Source organism: Abramis brama (genome assembly GCF_963993115.1).
Source record: "Abramis brama genome assembly, chromosome: 12".
Classification (NCBI taxonomy): Eukaryota; Metazoa; Chordata; class Actinopteri; order Cypriniformes; family Leuciscidae; genus Abramis; species Abramis brama.
Genome location: NC_139974.1, coordinates 4,057,870 through 4,076,325, shown reverse-complemented (window position 1 = coordinate 4,076,325; position 18,456 = coordinate 4,057,870). Strand labels below are relative to the sequence as shown.

General features: G+C 36.8%; 1 protein-coding gene and 1 long non-coding RNA gene across 2 annotated transcripts in view; one reads left to right on the top strand and one right to left on the bottom strand.

Moving 5' to 3' along the window:
* Positions 1–639: 639 nt before the first annotated feature.
* Positions 640–2,992, top strand: LOC311094032. The gene is made up of 3 exons (XR_014608532.1): positions 640–712; positions 1,754–1,788; positions 2,117–2,992. It is a non-coding gene; the product is annotated as an uncharacterized lncRNA (long non-coding RNA).
* An 8,459-nt stretch (positions 2,993–11,451) lies between these two features.
* The window catches only part of LOC311093927 (uncharacterized protein), a 188,929-nt gene continuing 181,924 nt past the window's right edge, over positions 11,452–18,456 (bottom strand). The window contains exons 12-15 of the mRNA XM_084131599.1: positions 14,255–14,428; positions 13,471–13,644; positions 12,648–12,824; positions 11,452–12,187 (exon numbers count right to left, since the gene is read on the bottom strand). Coding sequence (XP_083987725.1) covers positions 12,181–12,187; positions 12,648–12,824; positions 13,471–13,644; positions 14,255–14,428 — 532 coding nt within the window. The 3' untranslated portion in view covers positions 11,452–12,180. The remainder of the gene's footprint in view (positions 12,188–12,647; positions 12,825–13,470; positions 13,645–14,254; positions 14,429–18,456) is intronic.

Sequence of the window (18,456 nt, the reverse complement as noted above, 5' to 3'; positions counted from 1 at the left end):
ATTTTTACAGAGTTATGTGTAATTTTACAGAAATTATTAAGTAATATTTTACAGATTTTTTCTGTGAAATTAGAAAACAAAGAAAAGAAGGTATAACTGCGGAAATCAGCATCTATTCAATATGTTTTCCTTACAGATTATTAAGCATGTGGGGGCTAAAGTGAGTTTTTTTTAAGGTTAAATAAAAGTATTTGTAGGCCCTACCATAGACTGTGATTTGTACATACAGTACCCTACATAGACTACAGTAGGCCTGAATTATTTTTTATTTCACATTTTATTTTATACTCATTTTGATCATTATTTCATTGTCTTATTCTCCCATAATTTCATGTATATTTTATGAATATTTTTCCAAATCTCCGTTGCTGCACATTCAGGGCTTTGTGTGTTTGTGTGTGTGTGTTTGAGTGTGCGCGCGCGATGACGCAGGTTCAAATTCATTTCCGCTGTTTACTCCCGCCCAGGCGCCCACAACGGTTAACGTTCGCTGATCAGTCGAGTGTGGGCAAGCGGGAGATTTGAATTCAGTCTACTCTCGTGTAGTGGATTGTGAGATTAACAGGGGTTCAAAGCAATCGTATTCGTCAAGAGCAGCCGTGAGCAGGAGCTCTGTTTTTAGTCAGTCCGTTTGGATTCTTCGGAAATAACGCCCTTTTCAGTGAGCCTTGTTCATCACAGCGGACATCATGCCAACCGATCACCGGCTGAGGTAAGAGTCTCATTATACTAAGTTACATGTGAACGATATTTTATAGTACATTTGTGTTAAGTTTACAGTTTTCAAGCTAACGTTAGCATTCTTAAATGATGTTCAGTTAACTGGCGAGAGCTGGAGGGCAAAACACTAAAAATGTAGCATGCGTCTTTACATTTTCCATCTGTTTTAAGAAAGATCAGTTGAACCCACACCTCAAAAGACCTAAAACGAGCTTTCGTAGACTTGTTATACATATCAAAGTCCGTTTAATTGTATATAAAATCTTCGTTAATACGCGATACTATCTGTCAGTAAATCATCACTTAAATGGCGGGACATTTTGAAACACTGCCTGGAAGCTGAAAACTCTTCTCTTAAAAAATATCCTTGGTTTTAATTATAGTAAAATTATAGTAACCACGTTTTTGGCGGATTTTTATTACTATTTTTAATAACCACAGTTATACTACAAATAGGCCTACCATGTTTGTTTGTTTTTTTCTTTTTTTCTTTGTGGTTAAACCATAGTTAATTTTCGTAAGGGTTGACGTGGCTATCTAAGTTAGACTGTTAAGAAAACGAATTCAGTAAATACTGTAACTTACTTGATACAGGAAAGCACATGAGACTAGAATATGAACACAACATGATAAATTGCATATTCTGGCTGCATCTGCTTGCCAACACGTAACGTTAGCTATAGAATGCATAGGCCTACATGTGCATATATTAGGCTTATAAAATAAAAGTTGATAGAATGTTTGTGTTCTGATGAAGAAATTAACTTATCTACATTTTGGATGAACTGGGTTCATCATAGTAGCCTTTTTCATATGATACTTTTGATCATTGGTTATGAAAATTGCATTGATCAAGATGAACAGAAAGTTAACTTACACCCCTAGGTGTCTCAGCTCAAACCTTCACTATTAGCCTTTCCTGCTCAGCTTCCAGATCATAGTCAGTTGAGGTTTTGCATTGTCCCAGTGGAACATATTCTGACATGTGTAAATGTAATACTGAGTTGTTAATTTTTTTTTTGTGTGATTTCAGGTCAAGTGGAAAGCAGAATGATCATGGCAAACAAGGTATAGGAAGAAGTAATTTAAAATATTGTTATGGCTGAGTCATCTGATTCCATATGATTGCACTAAAAGTGGCAGAACATTTAATTTGTTTTATACTGTATTTTCCCATATGAATATTATTCATTTGATCCTTTGTCAGGCCACTGTAGCTGCACAAGGTTTGGTTTTACTACAGTAAGACCACGATTGTGTTAGATTCCACCCATCTATTTATTTATTATTATTATTATTTATTTTTTATTTTTTTTGTAGTGTAACTAGGCTCTGTCATTTAGAAACATGACTTTTTCTATCACTTAATGACACATATCTCTACCTTTCATTCCAGCCAGAGGATCTGATGGTTGCTGCTCGCATCTCAGCCTACCTGATGGAAAATTCTTGCTGGATGAATGACCTTCACCTTCAACTCAACCTTGCCAAGACAGAACTGCTTATGGTTTCAGCCAAACCATCCTTGCTGTGTGATCCTGCTGATTTGCCTTATACAACACCAGAAAGATCCGGCCCTTCCTATCGGAGCCACACAACTCCTTGTCTAAGCTCTTGTTCTATCCAGACTGGACTATTGTAATGCTCTCCTGGCAGGCCTTCCAGCATCAGTCAAACCTCTGCAACTGATCCAGATGCTGCAGCAAGACCTAAACTCACTGCTTCAGATCTATGCGTGTCTCCAGAAGCTTGTATTCTGCAAGTGTACGGCGCCTTGTGGTGCCATCATCCCAAAGAGACAAAATCACTTTCACTGACCTTTCCCTGGACTGTTCCCTGCTGGTGGGATGAACGGCGCAACTCAACACATTTTCAAGAAACTGCTAAAGATCCATCTTTTCATAAACACTTGACCCAATAATACTAAATCTTTGTTTTAATAAAAAATAAATAAAATTGTGCACTGTGCTACACTAACTGGGACTTGTCACTGCACTTGTTGCTTCTATTGTTCTCTTAATATAAATATAAAGTCTTTTAATGTGGATATTTTTACATGTTCTAAATGATATACTAAGCCTGTATTTCCTATCATTCACGTATGTTGATGCTCAGTGTTTGTTTAATGAGTAATACTGTAAATGTGCAGGTATTCCGTACTTGTACGTTTAGTTAATTTAACAGAAATTGATTGTACATTTGCTATTATTAAGTGCTTAATTAGAGATTGGTCAAAGTTGTGAAACTGGATCTGCAAAAAAATAAAAACTGTAAATATACAAACTTTGTATTTGAATTTATGGACTTATTACATTTTTATACATAAGTTCATAGTTATTTTACACAGAAAAACTATATATTAAAAGATAATTACTGTAGATAGACAGAGCATTATTATAAAATAACTTTATAAAACCCTAAATTTACAGTTTAACCTTAAAGTTAAATGTTCTTTTTATGTAATTTGACATAATTTATCTGTTTTTCCACGGTTTAATAAGCCATCATTAACAGTAATGTACTGTAATTTAATTAATTTTGACCGTAAAGTCAATTCTGTATTTTTACGGTTTTTGCCTGTAATTTTGTGAAATGGTAATTTGCTGTAATTTAACAGAACCCGTCTGGAAACTTTGCTGCCAGAGATTTACCGTTTTTTTACGGGATTTTTTTTTACAGTGTATTGACAGTATATTCTGATTTACAGGATGACAAAAGTAGATATCCATAAATCCCTCTGTAATTTTTTCCTCATCTAATATGTGAACACAATGAAAAAATAATTTTTAACCTGGCTTTATCCAATACTCAGATTTCGTTTTTTTTAAATATATGCAAATTAGTGCATATTTAATTAGATATTGTCTAATTTGCATATTTAAACATTAAATTACAGAAAACTTGTAATATATTTTTTTTCTCATCTTAATGTAGGTAATCAACTGGGAAAGTTTCTTGGTGATATCTGCTAGTTAAAAATGTTATCCTATTCACCTGTAGTGTCTCGCCTTAATGGCAAACTAAATCCAGAAACCCTAATGTTAAATTGATGCACAAGTTGAATGGTGCGTCAAATAACAAAGATTGTTTCAGCAGGAAACGCCAGGGCGGATGCGGCAGCAAAGGCACGACAGCAGACAAAACCAGGGCAGAATGTGCCCGATATAATAATGGCTATGGATGAAGTTGGCTAAACACCCTGGCCTGGGCTATTATTGTGGCAGAAAGAAACAGTGCCTAACCTTGCGCAGCGCCTAACTTAAAACTTTCATTTTGCAGGATGTCAGGATGAATTGAATCAAACTGATTCTGTATTGTTTTGTTAACATGAGCAAAATGGGTTGAATGTTTTTCAGGGGAACGAGGACCCTGAGTGCTATTCAGTGAGCAACATTATCTGGTGACAATATCAGGGTTTCTGCGGGGTCTTAAAAAGTCTGAAATTCTGAACTTTAAATTTAAGGCTTTAAAAAGTCTTAAAAACAGCCAGATTTTCATCCTAGGTCTCAAATTTCATTTAGTCAGGTCTAAAAAAGTGTTTGCCCTCGTTCATTTCCAGAAACGCTGGCCGCAGAAAGTTATTACAAAGTAGCAAATAAGTATAGAGTTATAAAGCCTATAAAGCGGAGCCGTAGAGCAGGGTCTCCCACACGCCGCTCGCGAGCTCCAGTCGCTCGTGGCCTGATATGAGCTAGCTCGCCAGAGGCCGTTCACATTTCGCGGCTTTATCGCGCTCAAGTTTGTTCAAATGTCGGCAAGAGCTCATAACTGAAGCGACACGCTAATTATTTTACCAGACGCAAGGAGATGAAATAAATCTAAACTTTTCAGAATGCAAACGCACCGCAGGTCATGTGACAGGAACCAACCAATCACCCCTTTCCTTAACCCTCAGGGGACCACAAACGCGCCCGCGCGTTTTGCTCGTTTTTTTTTTTTTAGCAATGAAAATAAACACCAAATGCTCTGTTAATTTTGATCTTTCATTTTCGTGTAATACATCAATCGATCCTGTTCAGTTTCTATTTTTTTTCTGTATACTCACAATAAAAATAAAGTGTTTTGCTTTTTGACAAATAAAGAAAAATTAACATGATGCGATTTCTGCCTTCCCTCTGTCCGTGAACTCCCATTTGAAACGCGTTCGAAAATGATCAATAACTCCGCGAAAATTTAGTCAAACAGGCAAACAGACCCACGGGCATAAAGCTTGAGATCGCATCTGTTAAAAGAAGTAACTTATATAAAAAACAAATATTCTCAGTTTCTGTAATCTGTATAAAAAGAGAGCGACTCCTGTCGAGCTAATTAGGAGTTCATTCACAGTAATGTGACCACTCCCCGGAGAGCGCGTGCTATTCAAACGCAAATTCTGAGGGGTGTGAAACGCCCATCAGCTGTAAACACAGCGCGTCGCGATCGAGTGAGGCATAATATAGCCTACCTTATGGAGAAACGATTCCTCAGAACAGTGCTGATGAGGAGCAATATCTCCTGATATGAGGAGCAGATCCCGCTGCGCTGAGGAGTGAGGTAGGCTGTTTTCTTTTCTCACGTGTGGAATAACGTTATGGAATAACGTTAGTGTAGGCCTATGCAAACCGCAAAAAGATGAATCGCATTTCTATAATATGACTCGCCTTTCTGTGAGATGAATGAAGGGTACATATTTGTAAAGACTGTTTAGCCTGAATATGAATCGCGTGTCTGTGTGTGAAAGAATAAACTGCTTTGCTATAGCCTACTGAGATGAGTAAAAATCCACTGGAATATGTTGAAAAAAATGTATTTGTATAAGCAACGTATTAAACTGCAAAAAAAAAAAAAATACTATTTTTGTCAAAAATAAAGTCATAGACTAAGATGTTAGATGTTCCAATGTTGGCTATATTCAAACTAATGAATACATATGATAAAATTTAGGCCTATAATCTTTTTTCTTTTTTTTTTTTTACAAAGAAAGAGTACACTTGAAATATTGTTGAAATTGTAATTATTGTTGTAATTGTAACATTTTTAATAAAATAGCAAAACATATTTACAAGAGAAATGTAAGCGAAATCTTAAATGGTCAATATAAGTCTTCTTCTAAATACATCTTTTGTCGTTGCATTGTGGCTCAGTCAGTGTCACACCTGAATGAATGGCTCATTAGGCAGTCATTATGCAGAATGGGTGGGGAGATTATGCAGAGATTATGCAATCTAAGGTGTAAACTACTCCTCCCCCTTGCATATTGGCTTTCCAAGCAAAACCTGTTTTACACCATTTAAATCAATGTATTTTTTTTTTGTGAACGATAAAGCAAAACTATTTTCACATAATTTTGAAGCTAGAACACAAAGGGACAACATCCATTAGTCAAAAGTCTTGTGGACACATATTTAATATGTGTTTTGTGGTCTTAATTCAGCAACTTTCATTTTAATTTTTTCCAATAACCACGCATAAACATTATTCTCTTAAAAATACAAACATCTACATACACGTTGCTCGCATATTATGGTAGCCCTGTTTGTGCTATATAGAGTGAATTTACACCTTTGCCATTAACATGTTTATAAATAACTGAAAAAAGCACAAATGTCAAGGCATGTCAGAACATCTCAAAGGCCCCCAAAACACTGTGGTCCCCTGAGGGTTAACAACACTGAAAGCTCAGTCAACATGAAGGATGGGGGTGCACCCAAACACTACTAATAAATATAAGCTAATGTGTAAATGTCAGTAATTTATATTTTTTGACTCATCCTTTTTATAAAGGCTGAAATATGAGGTTTATCTTTGTATAAAACCTTTTTTGTCAAAACTTTATTTGAACTTGTACATGTTAGACACTCTTTTAAAATCTGGCCATCATTTTTAATGGTATTTTAATGCTTACGAAACAAAAAGTGCATATTGATGCTAATCAATTTGTTATTTGCTGTTTTTCGACATAAAACTTGTTGAATTGACTTCATTCTGTAGTATTAGTACTTTTTGAACAGGATTCTGTGATAACTGATAATTTTGGTTACTTTAATCATCTCATCATTTCCTCTAGTTATGATCAGCTGTGCACCTTCGCTGCCGCCACATGGCATCACGGTGGAAGCGCGCGATAAACTGAAAGATGATCCCTCTGGGTTTGTCGCTGCTCACGTGTTTACGCCCTAGTCGATGTACAGTATCGACAGTGTGTGGAAGTGTGTCCTCTGCTTCTGGGGAAAGCTGCTGGCAGACCTGGATAACCCTCTCCCGAACATCCTCCCTCTCCTTTTCAGGGATCCCGTAGAGTCTCAGAGTCCAGCGGCGTGTGTATCCTTCGAGATGAGAGAAACGCTGTTCATGCTCAGATGAAATCGCCTCAGTCTTCTTCACTTGTGTCTCCGCTACACCGAGCTTACCTTTAACGCCATTAACTTCAGCACATGCAAACTCAACGGCTGTCTTCACGTCGGCGATCTGTGTTTTCGTTAACGGCCTCTTTCATGCTCGCGATCGCTCGTTCTTTGAGTTGTGAGAGGACATTAGCAGTATCAGTGCTTTCTATCTTCCGCTGTTTTATAACAGGAGACTTGCATGGCGTTTCAGGGAGAGGAGGGAAAACTACTTCAGCATAATATCTGCACAGTCCATCTCTGACTCGAGGTAATCATGTAAATTGTCACTCAAAAGTTTGTTTGAGACTCGCTGTTCTGTCGATGTAGCTTTAGCAGGATTAGCTTTGGTTTGACACACATTCTTGTTCTTTTTTCAGATTTTCCCATTTTCAATCACTATAATCATAGTAAAAGCCTCGTATGCACCAGAAGAAAGATAAACAGTCTTTCTTACCGCACTACAAATTGAATTATTAGTTTGAATTTGCGGAGCTCTTCAGTACAGTCAGAGCGCCATCTTGGCCACCCCCCCCCCCCCCCCCCCAATTTTCTTGTCATACTCCATGATATTACAATAAAAATGTGTTTATATATATATATATATATATATATATATTAGAGGTGGGCATAGATTAATTTTTTTAATCTAGATTAATCTAGATTAATTTTGAAATTAATCTAGATTAATCTAGATTAAAATGGCTCATTTGAATTCTGCCGAAGGCATTCAGAATATGTGTGCTACCCAAATAATGACTATAAAAGTAGGCTAAGTCTTTTAAGAACGGGTTTCTCAAGCCAGGTGGCGCATTAGACCAGGGGCTCATCTCCTGTTTCCAAAATGCATCACAAACTGCTTGAGAAAGCTGTTCTACTCATAGACTGTAAAAGGTTACTTCTGTACTGTTACCGTCCGTAGGCAACATAGGCCTATGTTATTATCAACTACTATAGGCTATCAATTAGGGATGGGCGATATGGCCTAAAATCTATATTGTGATATACATTTCAGCCTCTTGCGATAACGATATACAGTATATTATAATAAAACCATTTCAGAACAGGTTACACAGACCCTGCTAAACAACTGCTAATTTTTTTTTTTTAAAGGGTATATGTAGTTTTGAGAACATATATTGTGCAAAACTGTAAGTATACAACATAATTTTGCAGATAAATAAAATTTAAGTACACTAGCTGCAGAGATCTTAAGTAGGTCTAATGTTTATTATAGCTTTGAGCTTATGAAACCCCAAATTTAAAGTTATAATATTGTCTAACTGATGTCTTTTCAGTTAAAAAGAAACACAACAACGATTCTTAAAATCGGGCGTAGACAGAGATTATGTGTTAACGTTACACACCACTAAGATATATTGGAATGAGAATAATACGCGCGCGCTGGTATTCAGTGATATCATGTTTCGTTTTGAATTTGAGGTGGTAGAACGGATTAGTCGTGTGTTAACTTACCGAACCGTTACCCCACACACTCGGATAGTTTGCTGCTGTTTGTCGGACGGCTTAAATCCGAACCAAGTCCAAATAATGCTTTCACTTTCAGCCGTGTTTACTTAAGATGACGACGAATATGCGTTGCAGCCGGGTTTACCTCGCGGCCGCGGGTAGATTACGTCATCATAGCTTGTGTAGTAGAGCCATCTCCCAACCCAACTTGGGGAATAGATTAACGGCGATATTTTTTTTATCGCGCGATAAGAGTCTCGCGTTAACGCAGCGCGTTAACGCCGATAACGGCCCACCACTAATATATATATATAAGGTTTATTGGCATCAGTGGTTCCATGAAGAGCCATAAAAAGGTTCTTTATGATGGAAAAGTGTTTTTGATCATTAAAATGTTCTAGAAAAAATGGTTCTTCTAAGATCTGTTACTGAAAGCTTCTTCGCCCCAAAAATGACTCATGATTGTACAGAGCGATGAACTTTTTGGCTTTTGCTTTGATAACTTATATTGCTGAACTAGAACTAGAGTCGTGAGAAAATGAAACACAATTAAGAATAACATCGACTCTCGCCTGTGATCTCCACTTCTTCTGGCGGCTCTGTGACAGAGTTATATTTCTCTGTCGGCTGATCTGAAGATATTTTACACATGTGATCACTTTATCAAACACAGAGAGAAGTTCATTAAGACTAAAGAATATTATAGTTTCAATATTATTATAGCAGCAAACCTCTCGTCAACAACACATGATCTGAGGAATAACTCGTGTCTGGAGCTCAAAGATGAAGATGAAGGTTCTTCATGATCCATGAATCACAAAACTGTTCACATTGTCTACTTGTGTGCATGTGTGTGTGAGTGTGAGTGTGTTACATATAGACTGTGTGTTTGTTTGTTTGTTTGTTTGTTTGTGTGTTAGATAAGGAATGGCTGGAGAGTGAATGTCCTTTCCAAGGATCGCCACCTTGACGTGGTGGAAAGGCTTGTGTGTTCCAGTGATCCCAAGAGTGAGTAATTCTGGAGCTTTTTACTCCAGTTTGACTGACTTAAGGCTGAGGTTCCAGACTAAGTGCGATCCGAATGGGCATTAACTAAATAAAATAAGTTTTGAAGAATAATTACTTGATTTTGTCTTTCTTGATCAACACACATTCAGACACGCTCACTAACACACACACGTTTAAATGAAGGAGTAATTAGTAATTTCCTCTTTATACGTTGTTCTGATGCAGAGAATATAGGTCTTGTAAAACGGTTGCTTGTGAACTGGGGAGCAAACATCTTATTTTGTGGGTAATTTAATAAATTAAAGTTTTTTATTAAGGAACAGGACTTGTTCAACAGTGTGAAGGCTAAGTCTATTTCTTTTTTTATTTACTACTACCGAAGGGCACGACACTCGAAACCTGCTCAGGGTTCACGCTATTTTTGAATCTGAATACGAAGCAGTCACGTGACTGTGTGTGGAAACAAAGCTTCGGACGTCACAGATCACGTGGTTATGGCAAAAAAAAAAAAGCTCCGATACACTGCTTCAGTGTGTGATGGTTTTGTTTTTTTGATACAAGCTTCGAAGCCTCGGTGCCGAACGTCACATCACTATGGATTACCCTTTCATTAAAACACTGCCTTTGGATCCTCAACCTTCGTGTCTCGGAGCAGTTCGTTACATCGCGTGATGTACATGTGCCACACTGATTTGTCAATTGTGTATAAACACTAGTTTAGCGACACGTGAGATTCTTTGTATTTTCTGGTTTGTAGTAAGAGTTTATTTATGGCGTCTTCGATGCTGAAGATCTTTTGTTTTAATTTGGGGTTTTTGGTGAATGTTGATTTTAGTTAGATTAGAAATTTATTTTGTTTGTATATAGTAAGATTGGTTTTTGTTTCTTTCTTTGATTTGGCACGGTCTAGTTCTTTTCTCTTTTCCTCGTTCTATTGTGGACCTTTTCCTTGGTCTGTTGTATAGGAGTAGATGTTGATATCCCTCAATAAGCACTTGGGGCACCGATGGAACTCTGTGGGATGGTCAAATGAGTGAGGGCAGCCTTTGGGTTATCAAGTGGGCGCCCTCCTCCTCCTGGCGTAGGCCTATTGATGATTTCTGGTGTGGTTGTGTTTTTTATTTAAAAAAAAAAAATTGGTATGCATTTGTTTTGAACCGTTGTTAATATACTTGGATGTGGTTCCCCCTTATTTTTTGTGTTTCATTTTGTCTTTAATTTGAAGTGTTACAACGGAAAGCTGGAGATGTCCATCAATGGCGGGGAAAGAGTTAATAGAGAGTCATGAACAAAATATTACAATAATAGATTACCACAAATTAGTTAAAAGTAATGTAATAGAATAGAACAGAGATAATAGAATTGAGACAAGCATTAATATAGTTAATTTGTCAGATAAACCTCACATAGAAAGATCTAGTTAGTTCTTTCTATCTCTCCATCCAGACATTAATGCTGTACCTCAGATCAGTTGATTTCACTGGTTTGTCCAGAACGGTCACTCTTCATGGACACACAGCTGGACTCTGAGTTTCATCTCTGACGGCTGAATCGACTTATAATAGAATACAGTTAATCATTCATATACAAGATTTAATGTGGAGTTGGCAATAGATTAAAGACAGCATATGAGAATGTATATTCTGCAACTTAACATGAAAACATGATTAACCATTTTATTACTGAAAGGTGTCCATAGATGATGAATTAAAAAAAAAAAAAAAAAGATTTTCATTTTACATTTAAAAGTGGCGATGTATCATTGCTTAAAAGGCAATAGATGATTTAATTGTGAATGTTACTATAATCAAAGGCATTTGAATATGTTTGGTGGGCTGAATTACTCTTTAAATAATTAAATAAATATTATGGAGATGTTTGTAGTAGAGCGTTTGCAGTATAAATGTCACTTCTGTAGAAACAAAAATCAAGTCACCTTTATTTATATAGTGCTTTTTACAATACAGATGTTTTCAAAGCAGCTTTACAGTGAAAACAGGAAAATAATGCAACAAAGTTTGTTCCTGCTGTACAACAGATCTAGAAGAAAATACTGTCATAGTCCAGCTTAAGTAAGTTCAGTGTTGATTCATTTCTGTTGTATAAAGGTTATTACTTTAGTTAATTTATCTATACAGCCGCTCTGGGGAAAACCGTGATGTCATCGTCCAGCTCAGTTCAGTTCTCATATAATGGTGTCAATGCAGATCAATAATATTGTTGAATATTAAGTGTCTCCAACTAAGCAAGCCAGAGGCGACAGTGGCAGGAACTCAAACTCCATCAGTGACAGAATGGAGAAGAAAACCTTGGCAGAAACCAGACTCAGTCGCTCAGTTCTCCTCTGACCAACGAGCGAACAGTGTATGATTATGATTCAGGCATTACAGGTCAGAGGTCAGATTGGATCTGAACATTCAGAATATTTATCCAGTTTCATCTGGTTGAAGGTTTCCTTGTTTGACTTTGGATGAAGGATTGGATCATTCAGTAAAGTTACACACACATGTGTGTGTGATGATCACTGTGGGTTTGTGTCTGTTGATTCTGTTGAATGTGATTGTGTCTGTAGAGGCTCTTTATTCTCCATCAGCTGATCCAGAGAAGGTCAGACTAACATCTAGAACCTGTAAGTAAAACACAGACAGTCAAATGTGTGCGACATTATTGCATTATCAACTTTAGAACAACTAAAAGAAACTACTTAGATGATTAAGTGAGAGATTATATTATAATACTGAGATACACGATTGTTAAAGCTTATCTATAATCCTGTATGACTGTCCTCTTTCTGTGTCACTGGCTCAGTTTTATTTATGATAAAGAATCTAGTGATAAATATTTACTATTATCTTTTATTGCAATTGACATTGACAATGATATTGAAAGCAAAATATTGAATTGTTTGAAATATAAAGAAACTTGAAGATATTTGATTGTTGCTATAAACTATAATGAAAAAATAAATGAATTAAACTCTTATTAAACATGTTTATAGTGAGTAATTCACCATCACAATGAAAGTAAACTAAGAAACTAAATTAACTTTCAATTAAAATATGAACAGTTTTAATCATCACTACTCACAGAAGCCTCTCCAGTTTATAATGTGGATCCTCCTTCAGATCAGAGAGCGGCTTTACAGCATCTGAGTCTCCTACTTTATTCCCTGTCAGACTCAGTTCTCTCAGGTGTGAGGGGTTTGATCTCAGAGCTGAAGTCAGAGCAGCACAACCTTCATCTGTAACACCACAATCCCCCAACCTGTAGAGAACAATGACACTCTTCAGTCTCTCAGTTCAGGATCTACAGCTCAGATCAGCAGAACTTCACAATCAGAGACTTAATCCACGGCACCATTAACAGGTCTAGTCTAAGGTTCAGACCCGCTTCTACAAACTGCTTGATTAGTTAGTTTCCATATCATAAAAATTACAAGAATATTCGATAACACTTTATTTAACAGTGTCCTTGTTACATATGTTACATGAACTTACCATAGTAATAACAGTAAATTCTGCATAATTACATGCAACTAACCCTCAACCAAATCCTAATCCTACCCTAACCCTATAGTGAGTACATGTAGTTGCTTAATATTACTCAGTACTTAAATATATAATTACACTGTAACAATGACACCATAAAATAAAGTGTAACCGAATATAATTTTTTTATGCAAGTACCCAAAAATCATCAACATATCTGTATATGAACACGGCTGTCACATCTTTACATCATCCAGTCATGTTTAATCTATCATTAATATTGTAAAATAACAGACACATTGGAAAGAATCTAAAATAAAATCAACATTCCCATTAGTAATTTCACAGTAGATTTTTTTTGTGGCAATCATTATTTACCATTAAAATAGAGGACTATGTTGGGACATTTTATACAATCTTACCCCAGTATCTCCAGTTTACAGTGAGGATCCTGCAGTAGATCAGAAAGCTGCTTGACTCCAGAATCTCCTACATTATTCCATGACAGATCCAGTTCTCTCAGGTGTGAGGGGTTTGATCTCAGAGCTGAAGTCAGAGCAGCACAACCTTCATCTGTAACACCACAATACCTCAACCTGTAGAGAACAATGACACTCTTCAGTCTCTCAGTTCAGGAAACACTGATATAAATAAGATATATATATGAATTTCTCCTCAACAGATTTGTATATGAAAGCAGTTGTCACCTCTTCACATCATCCAATCATGCTTAGAACTATTGTTGTGGAAATATGCAATTGTCCTGTTACAAGTATGCCTTTTTGTAAACTAGTTAACCTGTAAATAATAAAACTATATTTAATTGAATCTAAGAAGCTCGTCTGCCAAAAGTCTTTGATTTCTAAAATAATGAAATGAACAGACCATGAAGAAGTCTTCTGACCTATAGATTGTGAGAATGAAAATTCAGATGCTTGTGATTTAGGACAGATTTGATGTACTTTACCTAACCTGAGAATAATCAAAATAAGGTTAAAGGTGTCGAGAAATACGCACCATAAAACACTATCAAAAACTATCAAAAGTAAAATGACCTCAGAAGCTTTGGAAAGAATCTAATGAAGATTAAACATCCTTTTCAGTGACTTGATGGTAAACTTTTTTTGTATATATTATTTTTGTATATCATTCATTATTCACCACAGGAGAGAAACAGACAACGTTGAGACTTTTATAAAATCTTACCACAGTTTCTCCAGTTTACAGTGAGGATCCTGCAGTAGATCAGAAAGCTGCTCGACTCCAGAATCTCCTACTTTATTCCCTGACAGACTCAGTTCTCTCAGGTGTGAGGGGTTTGATCTCAGAGCTGAAGTCAGAGTAGCACAACCTTCATCTGTAACACCACAACCACTCAACCTGTAGAGAACAATGACACTCTTCAGTCTCTCAGTTCAGGAAACACTGATATAAATGATAAAATATATATGAATTTCTCTTCAACAGATTTGTATATGAAAGCAGTTGTCACCTCTTCACATCATCCACTCATGCTTATAACTATTGTTGTGGAAAATATGCAATTGTCCTGTTACAAGTATGCCTTTTTGTAAATTAGTTAACCTGTAAATAATAAAACTATATTTAATTGAATCTAAGAAGCTCGTCTGCCAAAAGTCTTTGATTTCTAAAAAACTGAACTGAACAGATCATGAAGAAGTCTTCTGACCTATAGATTGTATGAAAATTCAGATGCTTATGATTTAGGACAGATTTGACGTACTTTACCTAACCTGAGAATAATCAAAATAAGGTTAAAGGTGTCTAGAAATACGCACCATAAAACACTATCAAAAACTATCAAAGGTAAAATGACCTCAGAAGCTTTGGATATAATCTACTGAAGATTAAACATCCTTTTCAGTGACTTGATGGTAAACTTTTTTGGTATATTTCTTTTTTGTATATCATTCATTATTCACCACAGGAGAGAAACAGACGACGTTGAGAGTATTAAATCATGTTTGATTCAAATTCAGAGTAGTTATTTATTCTTATGGAGCCTGGCTGATTTAGTTTAGGTCTAGTCGTAGTTAAGGATAGCTCTACATTGGTTCATGATTAGTTCATATCTTCGCTGATCATGAGTTCATGTTGAATTAACTATTGATTCAGGTATTAGGATATGATTATTCATGCACTGTTATTGTAAAGGGTTACTTAAGATATATTTGAATTTCTCATTTTACAGTATTGCTTTGGTACGAAAGCACATGCTAAAATAATAAATATGATCATGTTTTATCAGTGTAATGATTGTTGTCAGAGTGACTTACTGAACTGATCTGGATTCTTTAACCACAGGCATCAGCTTCTGAAGAACTTTATCTGCTGTATTATTGGCTCCAATAAACTTTCTTAGATTAAAAACATCCATCTTCTGCTCTGATGTCAGCAACACATAAACCAGAGCTGACCACTGTGAAGAGGAGAGTTTGGTTCCTCCTATTCCTCCAGATTTCAGATAATGTTGGATCTCCTGCATCAGAGAATCATCACCCAGTTCATTCAGACAGTGGAACAGATTGATGGATCTCTCTGGAGAGCGATTCTCCCTGATCTTCTGTTTGATGATCTGAACTGTTCCCTTTTTGTTGTAGGAGCATCTTCCAGTCTGTGTCAGTAGTTCTCGTAAGAGAGTCTGATTGGACTCCAATGAGAGACCCAGAAGGAAACGCAGGAAAAGGTCCAGATGTCCATTCTTACTCTGTAAAGCCTCATCCACAGCTCTCTGATGCAGCTCAGATAATGAAGGATATTTCATCTGATTTAAGATTTTAGAAAATAAACTTTGTTTGGTTTTGTCAAACACATTTCTGTTCTTATATGTAAAATGAATGTGTGCATATAGAGCTGCTAGATGTTCCTGGATGCTCAGATGAACAAAGCAGAAGACTTTCCCCTGATACAAGCCCAACTCCTCTCTGAAGATCTGAGTGCACAATCCTGAGTACACTGATGCTTCTGTCACATCAATGCCACACTCTCTCAGGTCTTCCTCATAGAAGATCAGGTTGCCTTTCACAAGCTGCTGGAAAGCCAGTTTCCCCAGTTTGAGAATCATGTCTTCATCTTTCACTCTCTTCTCATAGTCCTTCTCGTGTTTGATGTTGGTCTGAATGATCAGGAAGTGTGTGTACATCTGAGTGAGAGTCTTGGGAATCTCTCCTCTCTCTGCTTCACTCAACATCTCCTCTAGAACAGTGGCTGAGATCCAGCAGAACACTGGGATGTGGCACATGATGTGGAGGCTCCTCGAGGACTTCAGGTGTGTGATGATTGTATTGGCCAGACTCTGATCACTGATTCTCTTCCTGAAGTATTCCTCCTTCTGTGGCTCATTGAAGCCTCGTACCTCTGTCACTCGATGGACACACTCAGAGGGGACGAGATCCGCTGCTGCTGGTCTGGAGGTGATCCAGATGAGAGACGAGGGAAGCAGATTCCCCTCAATGAGGTTCATCAGCAGCTCGTCCACTGAGGCTGATTCAGATATATCACACAGTTTCACTTCACTCTTAAAGTTCAGAGACAGACGACACTCATCCAGACCATCAAAGATGAACAACACTTTATATTCACCACTGGATATTTCCATTTCTTTAGTTTCAGGGAAAAAGCGATGAAGAAGATCTGAAAGACTGAGTGTTTTGTCCTTCATCAAGTTGAGCTCTCTGAAAGGAAGTGGAAATATGAGCTGGACGTCCTGATTCTCTTTCCCTTCAGCCCAGTCCACAATGAACTTCTGCACAGAGACTGTTTTCCCAATGCCAGCGACTCCCTTTGTCAGCACAGTTCTGATGGGTTTGTCTTGTCCAGGTAAAGGTCTAAAGATGTCAGTGCATTTGATCGGTGTGTCCTCTGTTGCTGCTCTCCTGGATTGTGTCTCGATCTGTCTCACCTCATGCTCATTATTGATCTCTCCACTTCCACTCTCTGTGATGTAGAGCTCTGTGTAGATCTCATTCAGGAGTGTTGGGTTTCCCTGCTTTGCTGTTCCTTCACACAGACACTGAAACTTCTTCAGCAGATTTGATTTAAATGTGCTTTGGGCCAGTTGAGAATCACGACTGAAAGAATAAATGGTTAGAATACAACATAAATTAAAGAAGTAAAAGTGATAGCAAAATATCTTTATGACAGAAATGTTGTACCTCAGATTAGATGACATGTGTCTTCCTGTAAATGTTCCTTGAGTGTCCATAGACTGTTCACTAATTATGGACAAACAAGGACAGAACAGAGACAATACAACAGAGTCGAGAAAACAGAGACAAGAATTCATATAGTGTTCATATAGAGCCAGATAGAGAGGTGCCAATGAACTCCTCAATGCTCCTGTTAACACTTTAACATAACACTGTATTTTAGCACAAGTATATTCTGCAGCTCAAAATTATTATAAAAAATAAATATTTTTTAATTATATAGACGATGATCAGAAACATGTAAGTTGAGTGTTTAAGTTGTAAGGGGGAATTAATAAAATGGTCAGAAATGGCCCTGTCTGTATTTAGTGTTATAATCATTTAACTGAAGTGTTCGTCTGTTGTCTGTGTGAAGACACAAGAGATCATTCTGACACTGACAACAGCGGCAACACACACTCAGCATGAGTTCAAAAACACCCCATTCCAGCACCAGAATGAAATTAACACAAACTAATGAAATTAATACTCTTGCTAGTCAACTGGAGATGTTTCGTGTGTATTAGGTACATCCGTGCTGCGAGATGTTTCAAAAAGTGGCGTGGACAATATCGACCCTGGCAAAGAGTGGTGGGCACATGTCCCACATGTTCAACTTGCAAATTACGCTTATGTTTGTTGCATCATATGCCAAATGGTGACAGTTTAAAATTGGGACTCTGAAGCAGTGCATTTTTCCAAAGTTTGCATGTCTGTAGCTCAAGAAGTTCTAAAGATATCCTTTTAGATTTCAGTTCTTAGCAACATTTTCTTTTGATATCTTTTTTGATATTTTTCAGGGCCTATGTGGTTCAATTAAATAAATGTATCTTGTTTTCTTATATTAAAATAAATGCATAGAACAAACCTGTCTGAGAGCCAAAAAAAAATTTTTTTCCAAGGTTTGCATGCATGTAACTTGAGAAGATCTATCTATCTATGAAATGTTGTACATCAGATCAGTTGATGTGTGTTTTCCCTCGAATTTCACTGTCCAATCCATAGACTGGTCACTCTTCATGGACACACAGCTGGACTCCGGTGAGATTGATCGGTCACCCTTAAACTGACTTTAATAGAATAGAAACAAAAGAACAAAGACAAGAATTCTTAATTATATTATGTAGATAATCAATCCATCCATCTTTTACCATTGCTTTTTAATCTGTTGTTGTGTTTGTGTTTCCCAGTAAGTGATGT